Source organism: Pocillopora verrucosa, chromosome 1, assembly GCF_036669915.1.
Source record: "Pocillopora verrucosa isolate sample1 chromosome 1, ASM3666991v2, whole genome shotgun sequence".
NCBI lineage: Eukaryota > Metazoa > Cnidaria > Anthozoa > Scleractinia > Pocilloporidae > Pocillopora > Pocillopora verrucosa.
The window spans coordinates 24,287,728-24,306,293 of NC_089312.1; the positions used below are offsets into that span (position 1 = coordinate 24,287,728).

General features: G+C 37.8%; 1 protein-coding gene and 1 long non-coding RNA gene across 2 annotated transcripts; one reads left to right on the forward strand and one right to left on the reverse strand.

The window, feature by feature from the left end:
* Positions 1 to 628: 628 nt before the first annotated feature.
* LOC131796834 (EF-hand calcium-binding domain-containing protein 6) lies at positions 629 to 14,756 on the reverse strand. The gene is made up of 24 exons (XM_059114438.2): positions 14,381 to 14,756; positions 13,974 to 14,050; positions 13,398 to 13,495; positions 13,092 to 13,166; positions 12,388 to 12,454; positions 11,469 to 11,683; positions 10,678 to 10,815; positions 10,379 to 10,452; positions 10,059 to 10,264; positions 9,458 to 9,523; positions 9,024 to 9,106; positions 8,753 to 8,863; positions 8,027 to 8,137; positions 7,363 to 7,545; positions 6,902 to 7,085; positions 6,414 to 6,467; positions 6,081 to 6,151; positions 5,230 to 5,381; positions 4,574 to 4,800; positions 3,857 to 3,943; positions 3,538 to 3,623; positions 3,282 to 3,381; positions 2,542 to 2,610; positions 629 to 2,074 (listed from the first exon to the last, which is right to left on the reverse strand). The coding sequence occupies exons 1-24, from the start codon at positions 14,619 to 14,621 to the stop codon at positions 1,859 to 1,861; spliced, it is 2,991 nt and encodes a 996-aa protein (XP_058970421.2). The 5' UTR covers positions 14,622 to 14,756; the 3' UTR covers positions 629 to 1,858.
* A 1,281-nt stretch (positions 14,757 to 16,037) lies between these two features.
* Positions 16,038 to 16,913, forward strand: LOC136278871 (uncharacterized). Its single transcript, XR_010716605.1, has 2 exons — positions 16,038 to 16,119; positions 16,534 to 16,913. It is a non-coding gene; the product is annotated as an uncharacterized lncRNA (long non-coding RNA).
* Positions 16,914 to 18,566: the final 1,653 nt, after the last annotated feature.

Here is an 18,566-nt window from a genome sequence, read left to right on the forward strand (position 1 = left end):
ACGACGTCTTTTTATTATCCACCACGAATCGAAACCTACGAATAAATTAATAATTTAACTAATGCAGCCATTAGAGGAAACATCGCTGACATGCTATTTATCATTTTAATACACTGTTTGTGCACATTTTTAATTTCGCATCTCTAAAACCAAAAATTGGTTAAACTTAAGATCTAACCTTTCATATGATACAAGTTTCTTTAAATTGGTTATTAAATGCATTCATAATAAAGAAGTTCGTGTTACAGGTCACGTCGACATTCTCTGTGATTGGCACAGAAAAAGGAAGCCAAGTTCGTTTCTGTAAACTTCGCAGTTTGTACACAATTTTAATGTCGCAATATACTATTACATCTTGGCAAAAATCACTCTGGTTTCGCTTCAGGTAAGGTACGTTTTTTCTTGGGGTAAGGGGGGGGGGGGGGGAAGAGGGCTGGGACCTCAGAGGGGAGGGTCGTCAGTGAAAGTGGACACCCAAAGTGGAGGGTCTTACATCTTTGTAAGCCATTCAAGGGGAATGTCTCACACCTTTTCCAGAATTTTTTTATGAGGATTGTTGTGATGTTGCTTTCCATTATTCTTACAGATTAAGTTTTTCTATTCACCCACTTTGATTTAATTTGGTGTTTTATTATAGGTTCCAGGTTACATTTCTACATGTGTATTATGCCATGGCACATAGTTTTCTAGGAGGACTCGAGTCCTTTTCCGTCCGTATCGAGACGTACTGGACACAGGTAAGGGCAACCAAAAAAAATTATGTAGTTTCCATTCCTTTATTGTTAACAAATCAAAGGCAAAAAACGCATCACAATAACGAAGATTCGAAACTTGAAATCAGCCGAGGACAACAAACTAAACGATGAAAACGCGTTCGGTACTCTCAATCTCACTAAAGGTACTCTCAAAACAAAAAGTTACATTCTTTACCTTCAGGCTATGTTGAGGTAACAGGTATGAAATTGTTCACCAATGCAAAGCCCTACTAAGGCGCAGTGATTCTCTAAAGTGGTTATACTTCACATGGTCTCGTGCCCAGATCTCCCAAAATCGTAATTTGCGTGAAAAAGATCCGAGTTGTATAAGTGCACGATGTTACACTCGACCAACGTAAAGTTAATCTATTATTCACTGGAGACTAACAACCAAGGTTAAATTTAAGGTTTCAGAAGCAATTTTAATACAACAATTACATGGTGGAAATAAATTAGCAGAATAAAAAATTCACTACGAACAATAACGATTAAAAAATGTCACAGCCCAGGTTGGGAAGCCAGTGTACAAAGGAGAGTAAGAGGGAAAAGTTAACAGGCGCGCGGACATATCTAAACGAACATTAAAAAGCATCTCTTCTTTTTCATCACCCCTCCCCCCTCACCACTGTTTCATCATCTTGTAGCAAAAACGAACTGGATTATTCACACTAAACGCTGGACTATTCTCCTACAATTACTTAAAACATAGGCACAATAAGCACTTTCCAGTGTATCAGTAGGTTTGGGCAACTGGGCTCATGACCTAAATAATTGCAAGTGTGATGTATATACAAGTGTTTGCCGCAGATACACTTTTTTTTAAAAAATCTTTCCAGTGTATTCTGTTTGGCACTGATAGATTACATTTCATCCCGTATTTACAACTACTCTAGACACACTCACCAACGTCAAAGTCAAAAAAAGAAACTGGCCAATGAAATACAAGACAGAAATACCCCCCCCCCCCTCCTTCCGTAAAAAAGCAACAAAACACAAAAAACAAAGAAATAAAAATTTTCAAAACAAGAAAAAAAGAAGAAGAAAATTCCAAGTAAAAACTATTCACAGTTCCGGTTATGTCAATTCTGACGAAGACTCCCCGTTTATTCGCTCAATGAACGCCGCATAAATTCCACGTACGAGATCCTTCCCTCCATGTTTTCATCAAACACAGAGAAAATATGAAAGAAATCTTCTTCGTTTAACGGAAAGTTAAACCTGTACATAGCAGCTTTGAAGTCAGTCACGGAGACAAAGCCATCGCCCAACGAATCCATCTTCCTGAATGCTCTTCTCAGTCCTTTCCAGTCTGAAATCATCTGCAGAAATAATAAATTGGTATATGGCCCATTTTGAATCAAGGTGAAGGGCGCACTCGGGCGAACGTGGCTTATACCGCACATAAGGCAGCCGTGACACAAAGCTAAAACACTTATGGCAAATCGCTTATGTTCCCACCTGGAAAATGGAGCTTTGATAAATTACATAGGTACAAAGCTTTCTTTTAAACAAGGACTGTTTTACCCATCAAAAACTCGACAGAAATGCGCTCTCTTCCCCTATGGCCCTTTCTGTGAACTGAACTTTAATTTGCTCGAAATATATTCACACTTTCTCACCGATATGACTAACAAGCACACAAAATCATTTTCCTTTTCCTTTGCTTCAAAGTTCAAACTGAAGAATTATCCATTAGAGACTGGAATACCATCGAAGCTCTTTGGGTCTAATGTGAAGTGAACTAGAGGACGATTATGATGCAAGGGATTTCAGCAACACAGCTCACCTGGTTCCGAATTTTATCAACAACTGTATCAACAGCCTCTTGAGCTCGTTTCCCGTCCAACCACGCCGCCTACAAGAGAAAGAAATAAACGAAACATAGCATAGCAACATGTCAATAACTCGACCAAGAACTAAAGAAAAGATCGGGGAATAAAAGCAGGATAGATGAACTTTCTCCCATACATCCACTCTCATTCTGGTTCGGGCGCGACGACGGGACTTAGTTTACTCACTCTTTTTGTCCTTTCGCCATACACATAGTGGATCCTACCACTGGACGTGAGTCACATGCAGATCTACCTCGACACCATTTCCTTTGCGACTCAGTGGCAGATATTTCTGGGAGATTTCGCAGTGGCAGATCGTCCGATAGATAATTCGAAGGGTTATAGGTTTGCTCTTCTCAGGAAATCAGAATTCATTTAGAAAAGTCGCGATTGTTCATATCAGCAAAGTTTGAGGTCCAAAACACCTTGAGTAAATCACATGTACAGCTGTAAGTGCCTTCAGCGCTTCAAATACCCTAAGAGCTACAATTCAGTTTACCTTCTCCACACAAAAGAAATACAGTGACTGGCGGGATCAACTCAAATAAACGGCAGCGTTTGATTTTAATAAAGCAACGCGCGTTAAGTCACAATCGTTTCTCGCACGTCTTCTTCTTGACACGCACCAGTACAATTTGCACTATCCTTAAGAGAGCACCTGCCACTCGACCTTATCTTGAAAATTTTAACTCACCTTTGTAAGATATCTGGTGACCGGTGCCATGAGACCGAGGTGGTCAACCTTGACAGGCATCGTGGGAAGAAATTTCTTCAAGAATTCAAGGTAGCAAACCCTTCAAAAAAGAAAACAGAAGATGACAAAATAAAGCGTCAAAATCGTTGCGCGTTAAACACTGTCTAGTGTGACAAAAAAGGTAAAAAAATGAATAAAAATGCTTGAAAGGAATTAGAATTAAATCCAAATAAAAAACTAGTTACATGATTCTCACCGGGAATTTTTTCCCCTATCAAACTTCCAACAAAGGCTCAAACATTCCTCGTCTGTCATATCCTTGCAAAATCGTTTCATGACACCCTATTAATAAACCAGTTGCTATTAGTACTAAATGCTATTATCGTATTCAATCGAATAAGCTTCGCAACCTTTAATCTGCAATTTTTCTGCACCTCAAATGCAGCGCTTATTCGAGGGAGGCACTTAACTGGCAAAAAGTCACATGTGACTGAAACTACTGGCACCGGATTATTTCAATGCGATCTACAGACGTAAATTAATGAAAACTGCGAGAGCAAGGATGGAGTCATTACCTTAAAATCATCGAATTCCAGCGTAGCACTTCCTTCCTTATCCACTGAATTGAAGGCGTTCCTCATTTCACTCCACTGAGAACACACCTACACATAACACAGCATAGTTTGAAAAGTTGAACCGAAGGATTCAAGACTGCGTGATAGCGTCCGCAATCAGGTGAAAGTGTCCACAGTCCAATGAAAGCCTTCCACGACTTCCTTTATAAAGGCTGTACTGACATCAAGCATGAAATGACATACTGTAACCTTTCGTTCTGATTGGAGAAAGCTGTCTTCTAAACTCAAGTAGGTTTACTACTGAGTTCGCTTACTTAAATTTTCACGATGGGATGTGTGTAAAACTCGAGCGGAAGCGTCCAAAATGGATCAGAATCGTCTAAAAACAGCTCTTTCTTTTTCTAATCGTCATGGCGACTGGATCAGTCGCAGATCTGAGCGCTGCTAAAGTTGTAGGAGGTACAGCTACTTTGAAGTGTTTTTTCAGTATACTGACACGCTTAGAGCACCGTTTGAGGGCAATATATTTTTTTATATATCCCATCCATTCTTGTTTATTTGTGTTCTCTCTTCGTTGATAATCGGACAATTAAACTCCTGCAAACTGTGTTCAAGATCATCAATATCAAGATCTTTACATTTCACGAATTTTCTAAATGTAGCCGGTCTCCTCTCATATAGATCTACGAATAAGGGCTTGTCTAACAGCTAAAGTACCTGTTGTTTAATGTTCTTTAAAATTTCTTCCACAGAAAGTTTATTCTGAGTCTTCAATGGCGGAAGAGTCTTGTCTTCCGTTGGGGATTCTGCCTGGTCTTCCTGTGGAACAACGGAGGGTGGAGTGGGAAGGGAGTCGGAGTCAACACCTTTTTCCTCAGCCACAGATTCCAACCGGTTGTGTGATAGTGATTTGGCGTAGTCTTGAAGAACGCGTGAAAGGCAGCCTACGATAACAATCGTGTTTGGCCATTAGCAATTTATATTTCCTGTGTTAAAACTGTACATCAAGCATGAAATAGGGCAACCATTTGCTCCGACAAGAAGTCGTCGTCTTCTGAAATCATGGCTTGAAGAATGTAGGTTTATTACTGCATTTGTTCATTTAGATTTTCACGATGGGATGAGTGTTAAAGCGATGAGTGTTGCTCATCTTGTGGGATGAGTGTTAAAACAACTGGAAAGCAGTTGTTATGTCTATCTCCTTTGGATGGATTGAGCGTCGTAAATAAGAAAAAAAGGTTCAATGGCTAATCGTAACTATCAGAGGTGTCATCAAAGGTACGTTTATACTAACAGCCGGCGCACAGAGAGAGAGAGCCATACAAAAGGCGGCTTAAAGTAAGAGTTTCCCTTTATACTAAAAATACACTCGCCTGATGCAGCCTGGCCTGATTCTTCTCCAGCTGTAGTGAAGTTTAGAAAGCTAAACTCTACTAAATGCGCAAAGCTGACCGTACCATCCTTCTCAACAGGCAGTTTGGACCAAAGTAAATCGACTTCCGGTGATGTGAACTTGAGTTCGTATCTGAAATACCAAGCGGTCACACGTTAACCCCATCACCCCTAAGAGCGACTGGCTCAGTCCCATTTTTCCTCACAGTATCACCCTTGATTGAAATATAGAGGTCATGAGAATAAAGGAAATGATCACCAAGGTAAGAAGCTCCTGATAATCGAAAAATTTTCCAGGCTTGTCAGTGTCATAAGAGACGTACAGAGAACAGTGTGGAGAATATGAATGCTAATATTCGGCTGGAAAGGCGTAAGAGATAAAGTGTCCGTGTGCCGAATAAACTTAACGAAGTATCAACTCATCCAAGCTTGCATGTCACATAACACTTCCATAGTAAATAAAAGGACATCAAAAAGTCAACAAAAATGAAGTCAATAATAAACTCAAAAATAGGCACACCGTTTTGCTGGCACAAAACTGAACAAACATAACTTGATTCTCTTCATATCGAACCATCAAGCATGTCGCTTATTTCCACCAAAGTAAGTAACGAAAAGAAGAAAAAGATTAAGGACACATATGATTAAAAACAGATCTATACTGACCCACTCAGTCCAAAAGTACATGGACAGTGAAGCCTTGTTCCTGGTGATTCTGCCTGGGTCGCAAAACCTTTAACAAGCTTATACCACTTTCATGGCATGGCCGCTATTACCCCAGTTTTATTATTGCAAAAAAGTGTATCAAATTAAAAGGGAAAAAATTAGTTACCTTTCAAACAATCTTAGAAACATTCCTTTGGATAAATATCCTTTCTTAAGTTGATCCATTCCCTGAAAAGTCTAAATGAAACAAAACAGGACAAATATATAACTCACCCCACACTCAAAATCCAAGCCTCTTCCAGGAGTTCATTTAACAATCAAAAGGGTGCAACAGAAGTGCAAAGCGAACAAAGGGGGAGGTTTGGGACATGTCACGTGAGAGAGACTCGACCCAAACCTTCTTTCCTTTTTCCTCTGCGCTTCTATCGCGCCCCGTTTACACACAGAACGCCTGAGACAGGTTGTTGAAAATTAAAAAAAGGAATAAGAACATACCTACCTTTTGTATTACTTGGAACTTCTCTGTAAGTATTTCCCGTACTAAGGAGAATAACTGCAAGGATAATTTTATTTTTTAGCAACTAAACAAGTTTAAAATTTCCATAATCTATCAATTTCTGTCAAAAGTCACGAGGTTTTCCTAATATGCATTGTATTGCCTGTTTGCAAAGTGCATTTCCAAAACTGCAAGTGATTTTCTTTCCCTCCAAAGACGTGAATAGCAATTCTCCAAACTGTCTGCTATACCGTGATTTAAAATTTTAGCTAGGAGAATTTAGTAGTAAATCAAACAATATACCAACAACGAGAACATGAACATGCGCAAACTTAACGTTTTTTCTATCTTATCTCCTTTCTGCTAGCAAGTTGAAATTGCAACGACAATGATCGTTTTTGGTGGCCTCTGAAGGTGAAAGGGAAAAATTGGGGAAATTACGAGAAAAAAGCCGCTTCTACGCGTCACAACTCGATAGTCTTCTAACAAACCTGAAGAAGATTTCGGGGCTGTGATTCTTTCTTGGCTGTTTCCGTGTGTGATGCGCTCCTTTCCTGTGACTTTCTTGATAGCGGTCTTCTCGGTGAGTTAAAGTCCTTGGGTGAAGTGGTTGGTTTGACATTGGCAGTTGAGGGGCTTGGTATTTTTACATTAATGGATACCTCTTTGCGTTGCCTGCATGAGACAAATAAAACAAAATTCTCTCTACGTACATGAAAATTTGGCAACAAAACTCAACTGAGTGTTTAAGTTCTACAAAATGAAGCGTTTTAAAAGCATTGAACAGTTATGGTAACGTCATTTCCGCCTGATAAATCTAACACTGCTTGTATCTGACAAGCCGTGAGACAAAGAAGTGCACCATGCTCGTACAAAGGAACTATGAGTTGAAACAATCTGACATCCAGTTTGCTTTTCAGAAACAATTAATGGAAAAAAAAACATACTGCACCTCGGTGAACTAAAGAGCTCAAGGAACCGGGCGTAAGGTATCAGGCTGTGATTCGTGTCTTCCAACAGCGGACGCAAAACTGACGTCAACTCATCGTCGGTAACCTTCATCTTGAATCGAGCTTCAAGCAATTCTTTAAACTGATATCGCTTTATTACACCTAAGTTGTCTCTGTCAAGTTGTCTGCAAGGAATTCAATGATGTATAGAGTTAGGACCAATTAAATATATACAAATCAAATAAACGATCAATAAAACATTCTACAACACAGAATACACACGTCAAGTAAAGCAAAAATCCCTCAGATGAGCTGTAATTTTAGCAATTACATGCAGAAAAGAAGCTTGAATTGTTCAAGCTTCGACGGGACTCGAACCCATGCCTCTCAAATACTAATTGGGCGCTATTACCAACTGAGCGACATGCACGAAGCCACAAGTTTAGAGTGATGCAAATTTTTAGGGGAATCTTTCCCAGCTCACCTGCAAGGGTCATTGCGTTATTTGATTTTCAATCTGCAGGTCAAAGGAAATTTAAATTTATCGCGCAAATTGTGATCAGAATGCACACAGTTGTGATAAGACTTTTTGATGAAGCAGTACAACAATTTAAAACAAGAAATAAACCCTCCTACAGATGAAATTCAGCTGTGTACTCTACTCACTTGAAGGCGCCAAGCAAGGCCAAGAAGTCTGCCTGTATAATATCCAGAAGTCGGGCTTCTGCGTCAAACGCAGTCGTACTACCAAGAGCTGAGTCTCTACTGCGATTAAACCTGCATTGCAATCAAACATAAAAGGCAAACTATCGTCGTAAAAAACATTGTATTCCGTTCTTTTTCATCGGACTGCTGCTGTAAATTTCCATCAATTTCCATCGTTATTCGAGGGGCTTCCACGAGAACGATCATTACAGTAATCAAGTCGTTTCAATTTAGTGCTAGTAGTGTTGTACTATTACTATTATTAAATTAAGCTTTTTCCGAGAGAGTCAAGACTCTGTCGCGTTGTTAACCCCGGAACAAAGATGTTGTAAAATAAAAATATGACTGAAATTTGAACTTGCTCAGAAGACGGAAAAGGAGTCATATCAATGTGGTGCTTGTGAGGCGTACTTCCACTAAAATATCAGGGACAGTGGGGTCACAGCTTCCCTCTTCGCGAACCACGCCCTTTCGCCTCCCGTACTTTTGTGCCCCTTTTCCCAACTCTTGCCTTTCATTGTTGTATGGCTGATAAGCAGTACTAAACAACAAATGATTGCCTTTTCAATTTCTGCTCCCGCTTTCCGCCCTTTTCCGCACCCTATTCCCTCGGGCTTCCGCCCACTTCCGCCCCCTGTTCCCCTACAATAAAATCACATACATCCAGTAGTAAACCGTGCCCATTACCTGTGTTTAGGATCATCAAGCACAGCTTGCAGCTGCCCTTTCTCAGAGCGGTCTAAATACAAATCCATAAGTTTTTTGTAAGGAACCATGCTGTGTTCACGCATACCACACCTAAAGTAGGAAGCAGTTAACGCAATCAATTTGATTAATGAAATTCAGTCTTTTGGGGCGGCGCCAAGGTTTTTGTGAGCTCGGCGGACTTAGGAGTTAAAGAAGGACCGCTCGTTGCCACAGCTCTTTGAGGAAAGAGACAATATTTATCATTACTTACCTTTGGAGAAAATGTTCAGTTTCAACTGGCCCAAGCTGCAAGCGGTATTCAGACAAGGCTTTACGAAAATCTGCCTTGCTTATCTAACGCAACAGAATAAATCATCGTTAATAAGGGTTAGAGACCGTTACGAATGATTTTAAGATAACTACACGCACGGACTGACTATATATAGACGAGAAATTAAAAAAAAAAAAACAAAAAAAAAAACAAAAAACAAACAGTGCATGACGTAAAGTCTAGTGGAGAGGGAAGAATTTCATGTCCATTTCACTTTAAAGTTGACAGGTCGTTTTGCTCATCATTTGTCCTAAGGAAACTGAATTTCCAGGGTTTTCCAAATCTCACAAAGTTTAAGTATTATATATAACGTTTCTATGATATTACAACAACAACAACGTAAAGAAGCTAAGGATTAATTCACCGTACGATACCTGTCCAGTATCTTCAGGATCATACTTCTTGAATGAATTCACTAATTGGGTGTAGCCTTCTTTAAACTGCAATATTCAGTTATACTTAATATCAGTTTTATTTTATTCTCATTATTTGTATCAGAATAACAACATTTCTGGCAAAGGTTGCCCTTTTACCACTGATTCATCCCGATTTTTCGTCCTCAAATTCATACCACTTCACCGAAGTTTACGTTTGACGTACAACATAGTCTCTTTTGTATAACAATAGCGAACAAAAAGGAGGGAGGAGCATATTTTGTGAAAACTTACATCATGGTAATATTTTATGGTACATACAGGGTAATGTTTCACCTTAATTTTGAAACATAAAAACTAAGTAATGAAAGCGTAACAGCTTGCCACATGACGGGCCAACGCATATTGTCAAATTGGTGGCCTGCGTTCGGCGGTCTGGCAAAATTTAATCCGAAAGACAGTTTATGTATGGAGGAGAAAAAAGGGATTGCAAGAGATGAACTACAACTGCAGTAACTAAGGATTCATGATATGTAAAGTGGTACCATCAAAGGTGACTTTAGTGCAAAATGAACAAAAATTTAACTAATTTTCATCTTACCTTTTCAGCAAACAATGTCAAAACACGATTCTGTCCTGCAGAAGTACTCTTTTCCTCCTGGGGTAAGTCTTTTCCAGCCTCTGCATGCGCAGAATGAAGTCTAACTTCTTCTTCATCATCATGTTCTTTTTCACTGGAGACCTTTTGCTCTTCTTCTTCTTTTTCAGGTTCAGTTGAGGGAAGTTGCCTCACCTTCTTGGGAAGCTCTATCGTGCGAATCATGAAAGACGGTCACTAACAGTTTTTTGGCTCTCTTTTTCTTTTTTTCAACTTCGCCTCAGTAGCAACGGTATGTACATCTACAGAAATATCATATTTACCATAGAAGGGATTCACTCCAAGCGTTTTGAAGAAAACCACTGAATTCACTGCTCCAAGTCCTGTCTTGTCAAACCTATGTTGAAAACATCAAATGTGAAATAAATATCAAATGAATGAAAATATTGAACAGAAGAAGCTGAAAGCAAAAGGAAATAAACGGCAAAAGTAAAGAAATAATATTTGCCTCCAATCACTCGTTATTTCAACTTCCTCATTGAAGCCACAGTAAACAGTAAGTAGAACCTACTGACATTTACACATCAAATAATTGAACAACTGGCTGACAAATAGCACTCACCTATCCCAAACTTTCTCAAATTCCTCCTCATACATCTGATAACCCAACACCTGTAGGGCAGTCCTTAACTGGGGCTTAAGTACCATGCCATCAGCATCAAAACAAGATGGGGGAAGTAATTTTGCATAAGGAAGAGTCCTGGAAAAGATGTTTGGTAGCTAATGTTCATAAAGGTATTCACTTTAATGCTTAAACTGATATGGCAGTAATAAATGAATCCAAGATATCCACATACTAATTTACCAACTCGCAGAGACAAGAAATCTGATTAAAAAAATAACTTGAAACCACCCGAGGGATGGAGCAATGACTAGAAAAGGAAACACTCCAGAAGACATATCTACCCCTTAGTATTAGAGAAGTAAAAGTGTAGTGACTTATACTCTACATGGATCTAAAAGACTTAGCCTGTTGTTTTTTTTGTTCTTGTTGTTGTTGCTTCTTCTTTTTTTTTTTTTGTGAGCTAAACAATTGGGAGCAATTTTGATTCTTCTTTTAATAATTTGAAGAATTGATGTGCACTAAATGACTTTCAATCAGGTACCACTGGCTAGGTCAGATTGTACAGCTTCACTAATTAATATGTCTACAAATAGCAGATTTAGTGTATGAATTTCATTTTTTCGGAGCCAGCCAGTAATCAATACTTTTAGTGATATGATTTTCTACTTTATGTGCAACTTTTGAAAAATTCCTTCCAACCCAAAAAGTCTACATGCCAAGTTCAAATTGAAATACAAAATAAATAAATTGGTTCTGAACCTGATATATTAACAAGGAGACAGTCTTACCCCTGTTGAACTCTTCTTTTAAGTTGAGGGAAAACTTCAAGAGCAGAAAATAATTTTGGTGGAGTTTTCTTCTGTCCTTGTTTGTGCACTGCATGCTTCTGTTCCAAAGCAATTTCTCTTTGTCTTTGACGTAATCTGTTAGCTGGGAGGTTTGCAAGGTAGTTGAAATGAGAAGGTGGTCTGAGCACTGGATCCACCCATTCTTTGGTGAGAGTCTGTAAAATAAGCAGAATGCAAATTTTACAAATATATATACAGTTCTGCAAAAAGGTAAGTTGACAGTCCTACAAAACTCTATCCCTGATTCTCGAAAACTTTGAGGTTTGTGCTGGGCTAGAGTAGAGTTTTGTGACATTCAAAATCAAATTTAATTTCAAGATGCTCGAAACTCATTTCATGTGTCTCAAAACGAGGAAACAAAGGAATATTCCCACCCCTTGAAGCTTCTTACCTTTTTTCATATTCACAAGATAAAAATCCTTAAAGCATATATATATATAATTATAGAGTATCATATAACACAACGAAAATAAAAACAGAGGATACATTGACATAGAGTCAAATTTTTGGCAGGTGGTCAGAGAGGCAATAGAGGAGAGTTAGTTCCCTATTTAAAAAAACCCAAAAATACCAAGCAAGAACCAGCCAGGTCTTTGGCTCTACAATGCACTTCTAAACCCAGGGTCCAGCATGTGCATGCTGACACTACTTAAACCACCTTGTCTCCCATTGTCATAAATAAGACCAACAGAATGATTGAACAAGTTTACTTTTACTGGTAATTAACATTTTACAGTACATCTTAGGAGGGAATCATACTTATCTCTTAAATTAAATGTTTTGAAGTTTTGTTTTTTTTTTACACTCTGGATGTATGCTAAATTAAAGTGAGCTCACCTACTACCAATGTTCTACTAACCTCATTGTCCTGGAAATGGTGAACAAAATTTTCAAATGAGATTGTACTCTGTGTGTCCAGCCCAAGCCTGGAGAAAAATACACACTATAAGATTAATATGTAGTAAACATCATAAAATTAATGGAATAAGTCTGTCCGTATGGTATTTACGCACGAATTGGTAGTATAAGAAATCCAACAGAATGCAGCCAACAAGTGAGAGTTCTGATACAAACAGATGAGTGCATAAATACCATAAAGATGGACTTTCCATGGAGTATAATATGTTTATATTAATATACATTAAGAGATTAAATTATTTTATTATGTCAATTTGGCTCAAGTAAAAGGCTCATAAATTGATTATGAAAGATGTAATCCATATAAATTTCCTTGTCAATAGAAATGATGCAACCACTGCACCAACAGTACCTTTTTTTTCAACATGATTATTTTCCTTAGAAGTCTAATAAGTGACAAATCTATCCTCAGTCATCTTTTGTAAGAAATTTGACCGCCCTGAGAGCAGATTTTTGTAATTTTCTGAATGGTTTGAAAAGCGAAATAATCTGCCAGTGAAGGTTGAATGTCCAAGAATCACCTGGGTATTGTTCACTCACAAAAAAACATGATACCCAGCTCCTGATTGGATATATTGCTTTCTTTACATATGAAAAATGTGATTGTCAAATTATTGTGCTCTTCAATGAAGTAAAAACAATCACCTCTTTAAGACACCACTGATTTGGTCAGATGTAAGATAGCCACATAAATGATACAAAATATTTGCAAGTGCTTCCCTGTAAAAATACAAAGTGTGAATTACAAATTAGGAAAACTGCAATATTTTATCTTAAAAGCCAACTTAAACTGTATCATTACGTGTAGCATCATTTAAAATCTAAATCAGTATGATGATAAGAATTTTCCCTTTTTGTTATATCAAGAGACCAGCTTACTGTCTTTATGTATTGTTAGGTACATTGAGGAAAATCTAACAATCGTCTGTTACAGATGAAACCAAACAGTACCTGGATACATTGCCTTTGCCCATGGGATCATTAGAACGAAACAATTGACGAAGCCCACTTATTCTGGTCAGCAACTTTTCACGGATGAGATCTTCAAGCTAACAGAAGTAAAATTCATTGCAAAGTGATAATGTTTATTTCATGATAAGAAAATTACACTCTAAATGTTAATAACGTTAATGTTTATAAGTAATTCTATTTAAGAAAGATTATTGCCTGCCTTAAATCACTTTGTGGTCCTGATATTTCAGCAATATTCAATATTACTGGAGCAACACAAGCAGCATAACCCCACGATTTCTAGAAGAGTTGGCTCAGTTAAGTTGGTATTATGTAGGTCACCTAAACTTCCAAATTATCACCCCCTCCCCCCCCCTCCACTTAAAAACACACATTCCTGTTCTGATAATTGTAAACCTAAGCGTGATTCTCTGAGGTTGATAATTAAACTTCATTTAAAGAATAACGGTTTTGATTTCAGGAATCAAAATAGTAAGGAAGTCAACTTGTTAAAATACTAACTTGCTACATTAAGCTATTTACACAGACATAAGATTTTCGCGGCCGTGCATGTACCTCTTCAGCTGAGAGCTTGTGTGAAGGTTTTTCCAATGCTGGACCACTGCTGTTTGAAGTCTTTCCTTTTCCTTGTCCTATAAAAATATCAAATACTGATTTTAGCTTCGACAATGACCAAAACTTTTAATTTAGGTTCAGAGTGACAGTAAGATTTTACATAATGTTAAGGTTTTCAAGTGTAGATTTTAGCTTGTAATTAAGAAGAAAAATGATTACGAGATGGCTCCTAGAAGTATAAGTACATACTCCGCACTTCGATAGACAGTCTTTAATTGGAGGCATTTATCAGGTGTGATTTAGACACTTCGGCTAATGTTGTTGATTTGCATTTAAGCCAGACATATAAAATAATTGGAATTCGAAGTAGAGGTTTAATTCTGATTTTCTCTTCTCGTTCGACCTACCTAGCGGCCATGTTAATACCCTGGAGTGACCTTTTCTTCCTTGTTGGCTTGTTCGTCGCCTTAATGGTGGTAGAGAATCATTTCCTTCATCAACAATTGTAGTTGCTTCGCGGGAGTTTCCACGGATCTGCAAGAGGTCATTGTTTTCTTCTGACCGACTCAAGCCAGGATGCTCGATTACTGGCAAGGCAGGCAACTTTTTAGGTAAATCTTGTCTTGGAGATGCAATCACATCGGCCATGCTTTAGAAAGTTGTATCATTTCCACTGTATAACTAGCATTTGATTAACTTTTAGGCTTCTGATAGAAGCCTGAACAAAGGCTAACAATGTAACACAAGATCAATTCCATGGTAACCGCTCGTTTAATCATATTCATCAGTGAAGCAAATGAACAATATATTTGCGATGAAGCAGGTCACGCAACAGGAACCAGCAATGAACCGGTCAGCATTAGATTCCATCCACCAAAACCACCTCGGTCGAGAGGGACTGAGATGGAATATTTAATGACTTGCAAAACATAACCGAAGATTCTCGGAAATCCGCAAGTGATGTAGCCGAACATCCGAAGCTGTAAATCCCATGATTCTTGAGGAACAAACAGAAACAGCATAGCGAGAATTTTAAGTCGCGAACCATTGATGGTAGACATGCAGATAATTTAGGATACGTAAATTCTGTTGATGAGGCGCTTAAACTTATTGCGGAATTTGAAACAGGATTGACGACGAAGTTTTCTTTCTTTAAAGCTGTCAAAGGTTCCGGGAACATATATTTATATATATTTGATATAGCTCTTTAGCATTACAAAGCTTTGCTATCGCTATTGTGCATTTTCACTAGTTTGTCTAGTTCAAGTCCTCTGGCATGGCTTGGATGATACCACACTCGTGGAATCATTCGGGTTAATTTAATGCTAACACCTCCTTCCTCGGACAGAAGTCACAAAATACTGGGGGAAGATGCATGAGATATTTAAGGAGCAAAAATTCGTTTTTTACTGGTGTGCCTTTCCTAATTTTGGGAAGGAAAGTGTTCAATTGCCAGCACGGCATAGATTGAACAGCTGGAGAGAAAAGGAAACGAAAAGATACAGAAGAAGTACTGTATATAATAATTTCTTTTTATCCTCAACCTTTGTGTTTCTGTCAACTATGGCTTGCTAATTTGAAAGGTCAAATACATGAATGGGTCATATGACATTGATCTCAGAATACTTTTATGACAAACGTGATAACAGTTCAATCTTGGCTAAATTGAAGATGGTTTAGAAGTTAATAATTGTAAGAACTTTTCACTAACATATGCTGCTGACAAAGGAGAAAATATATGCAATTCTGCATTTTTTGCATTCTATCAAGCAATCATATGTTTGCTCCTTATCACACTATGACACTTCCGTTTTGTCACATTCCAGAAAATAACTTGAGAAATACACTGTCACTCATCTTACACTGTTATATTTACCTATTACAGAAGGCTGGAAACAAAGATTTTGTTTTCAAGAAAATAAGATTTCTTGTCCAAGACACAAGGAAGTTTGACTGCGAAGCACAGATAAAAATGCGAGAAATTTTATTTTTTTCAGAGAACAAGGTAGTTCTACTCATGTATAAACAGAACAAATGCGATAATAAATCAGATATGCGGCATGACTCCTTTTCTTCCATCCCCACTCAAAACAAGCAAACACACCTATAGAGGTTCCAGTCTGGTCTGCAAATGAAAAGGAGGAAGGTGATCACTGCAAAATTAAGCATTAGGGTTCTTATTTATAACATATTGATTATTGTATACTGATATCTAGAAATTAAGGTTGCAAGTAGCAGCCAGCTGAGTTATAGTTTGAGTTTTATCAAGTCCATTACTTTGTTAAATTTAGAGTAACCTTGACTTGAGAGAGGAAAATTGAGGAGCTGTAATATACTAATCATCAATTAGGGACCACAAAGAAAAATTTATTTATAGAGACTTTTGAAGGAGAGGGGTAAGACTTGTGACAAGCTGGCAGACATATAGATAAACTTTACTGCTAAATGGGTTACAATACAAAGTGCTCAGTATTTGGATCAGCTATGGCTCAACTTAAACTTTGCTTTAGCTTCAAGTTTAATCATTTGTGGTTTCCTTTCTCTGTGTTTATTTTTCAAGTTATGTACACAGAAGAACACAAAAATGACAAGGAATGCTTTTGAATATCAAGAGGCTGGAATAAGCAAGAAACCAAAACTGAATTTTAAACAGTACAAAGTTAATTTGATCTTCCAATGTTATTTAATTTTAACCATAGAATTTGCTATTTAAATTTATCCCCTCCATTTTTCTGGGTATTGTGAGCAAAAACAAACAATTATCACAAAATGCATGGTATACAATGGTTTGATTCACCAATGTGGCAAAGGCCTTTCACTGTCTATCCATAAAAAGGGAAATAGTTTGTAAACTGTAAGACATTCTGCATGTTGAGTGTATACTTATTCATCCATGTGAAATTAAAGGTTACTTGAAATAAATGTGAAAGATTTATAGGATTTTCAGACCCCTGATAACAATTACTAATGTGCTGATTTGTTGTACTTAAAGGTTATGATTTTGGCGGAAATAGTGGAAGAAATTTCTGGACCTGGAATTTTGTTGCAAATGTTTGTTTAAATCAGTTTAAGTCAGTTAAAAACTCTCCTGTTTCAAGATTACATGATTACCACACCAGAACCTTTTGTATTCTATGTTATGCACCATGTTATGATTATGGTTTCAATAATAAAAGGTGCTGACTCAAGAACTTTCCAAAATATCTCTACATACAAAGAAATAGATTGTGGTTATGTACTCCAAATAGCAGGTCACATCAGTCTTCTGTAAGGAAGTAGCAGAAATTTCTGTGGTGGTTTTTGTGGATGGAGAGAAACATCCACCAAAACCACTTTATTCTATGTGTTAAGAGTTATGATAATCATTATGAACGTTTGGTCGGTCAGCGATTGTGTACCATAAAAAATAATTAGCCAGAGCACTAACTGCTAATTAGTGGTATAAATCTTTTGTCTCCCTGAACATCTAACAATGGCTATAGATAAAATTTAAAAAATATATTGTTGATGGTTTTGGTCAAAGTTTTGGTGGATGTTCCCTAATGACATCCACCAAAACTACGTAACATCTAAGCACCTTTTAAATACGTGAAATATCTGCATAAAATTGCGTAAAATGTTTTATAATACTACAATCGAACAATAAATTAATACTTACCATTTCTTTAGTAAAAAGTTTTGACGCAATTTCCCAAACAAATAATACACTTGGGTCATCGGGATAAGTCGGCAAGTTGTCGTAGCTTCGTAATTTTTTTCCATCATTCCATCTCAGTCCCTCTCGACCAAGGTGGTTTTGGTGGATGGAATCTAATGCTGACCCAATGGGTCAGGTCACGTAGCAAGATAAGAAAGAGGGCCGTTCTACATTTTATATTCGAACGATTGAACGAAAAGTATTCTTCCAATTCGAAAATATCCATTGAGGAGGACGTGAAATACCTTGACACCTCCCTATATGTCGATAATACCATCCATTTTTACTCGACGTAAAATGTAACAGCATACCTTCTTCTGATTTTCACAAATCACGGCAGAACGTGGTTTTGACCCGCTCACCCTTGGACTGAGGATTACCTTGAGTCTAGAGTTTCCCCTGAGCCAGTTTAATTAAACATTTGCTCCACGTCTCTATGAGCTATACATCCTCGAGTTGTCCTGAAGTAAATCGCGCGTGAAAGTGTTATATGCAGACAAGGAGACTGGAACAGAGCTTACCTCCGTGCATTATTTCCCGCATTGTTTAAATTCGCGTTGTTATTATCAAAATCTTCAATCAGCTTTTGGCTGACCTTATCGAAACATCGAATTCCCCATAGACCTGACAGGTTTTGCCACCCCTCTAATTTGACTGCACAGCTGTGTTTCGAGCAAAGCAAGCGCTCTGTCCGTGATTTTGACCCATGAGTGAATTGTGCTGATGACTTTAGTCATCCTAGGTGAGAAGAAACTTCACGGCTCGAAGAAGACTTAAGATCACAAGAATCTTTGAGAGCTGCCAAGAGAGTCAGATCCCACGCAAATGCGAGCTGGCACACACATCACAAGAGTTAAGGATGGATATGGTTGTAAACTACGTTATTGAATAACTAT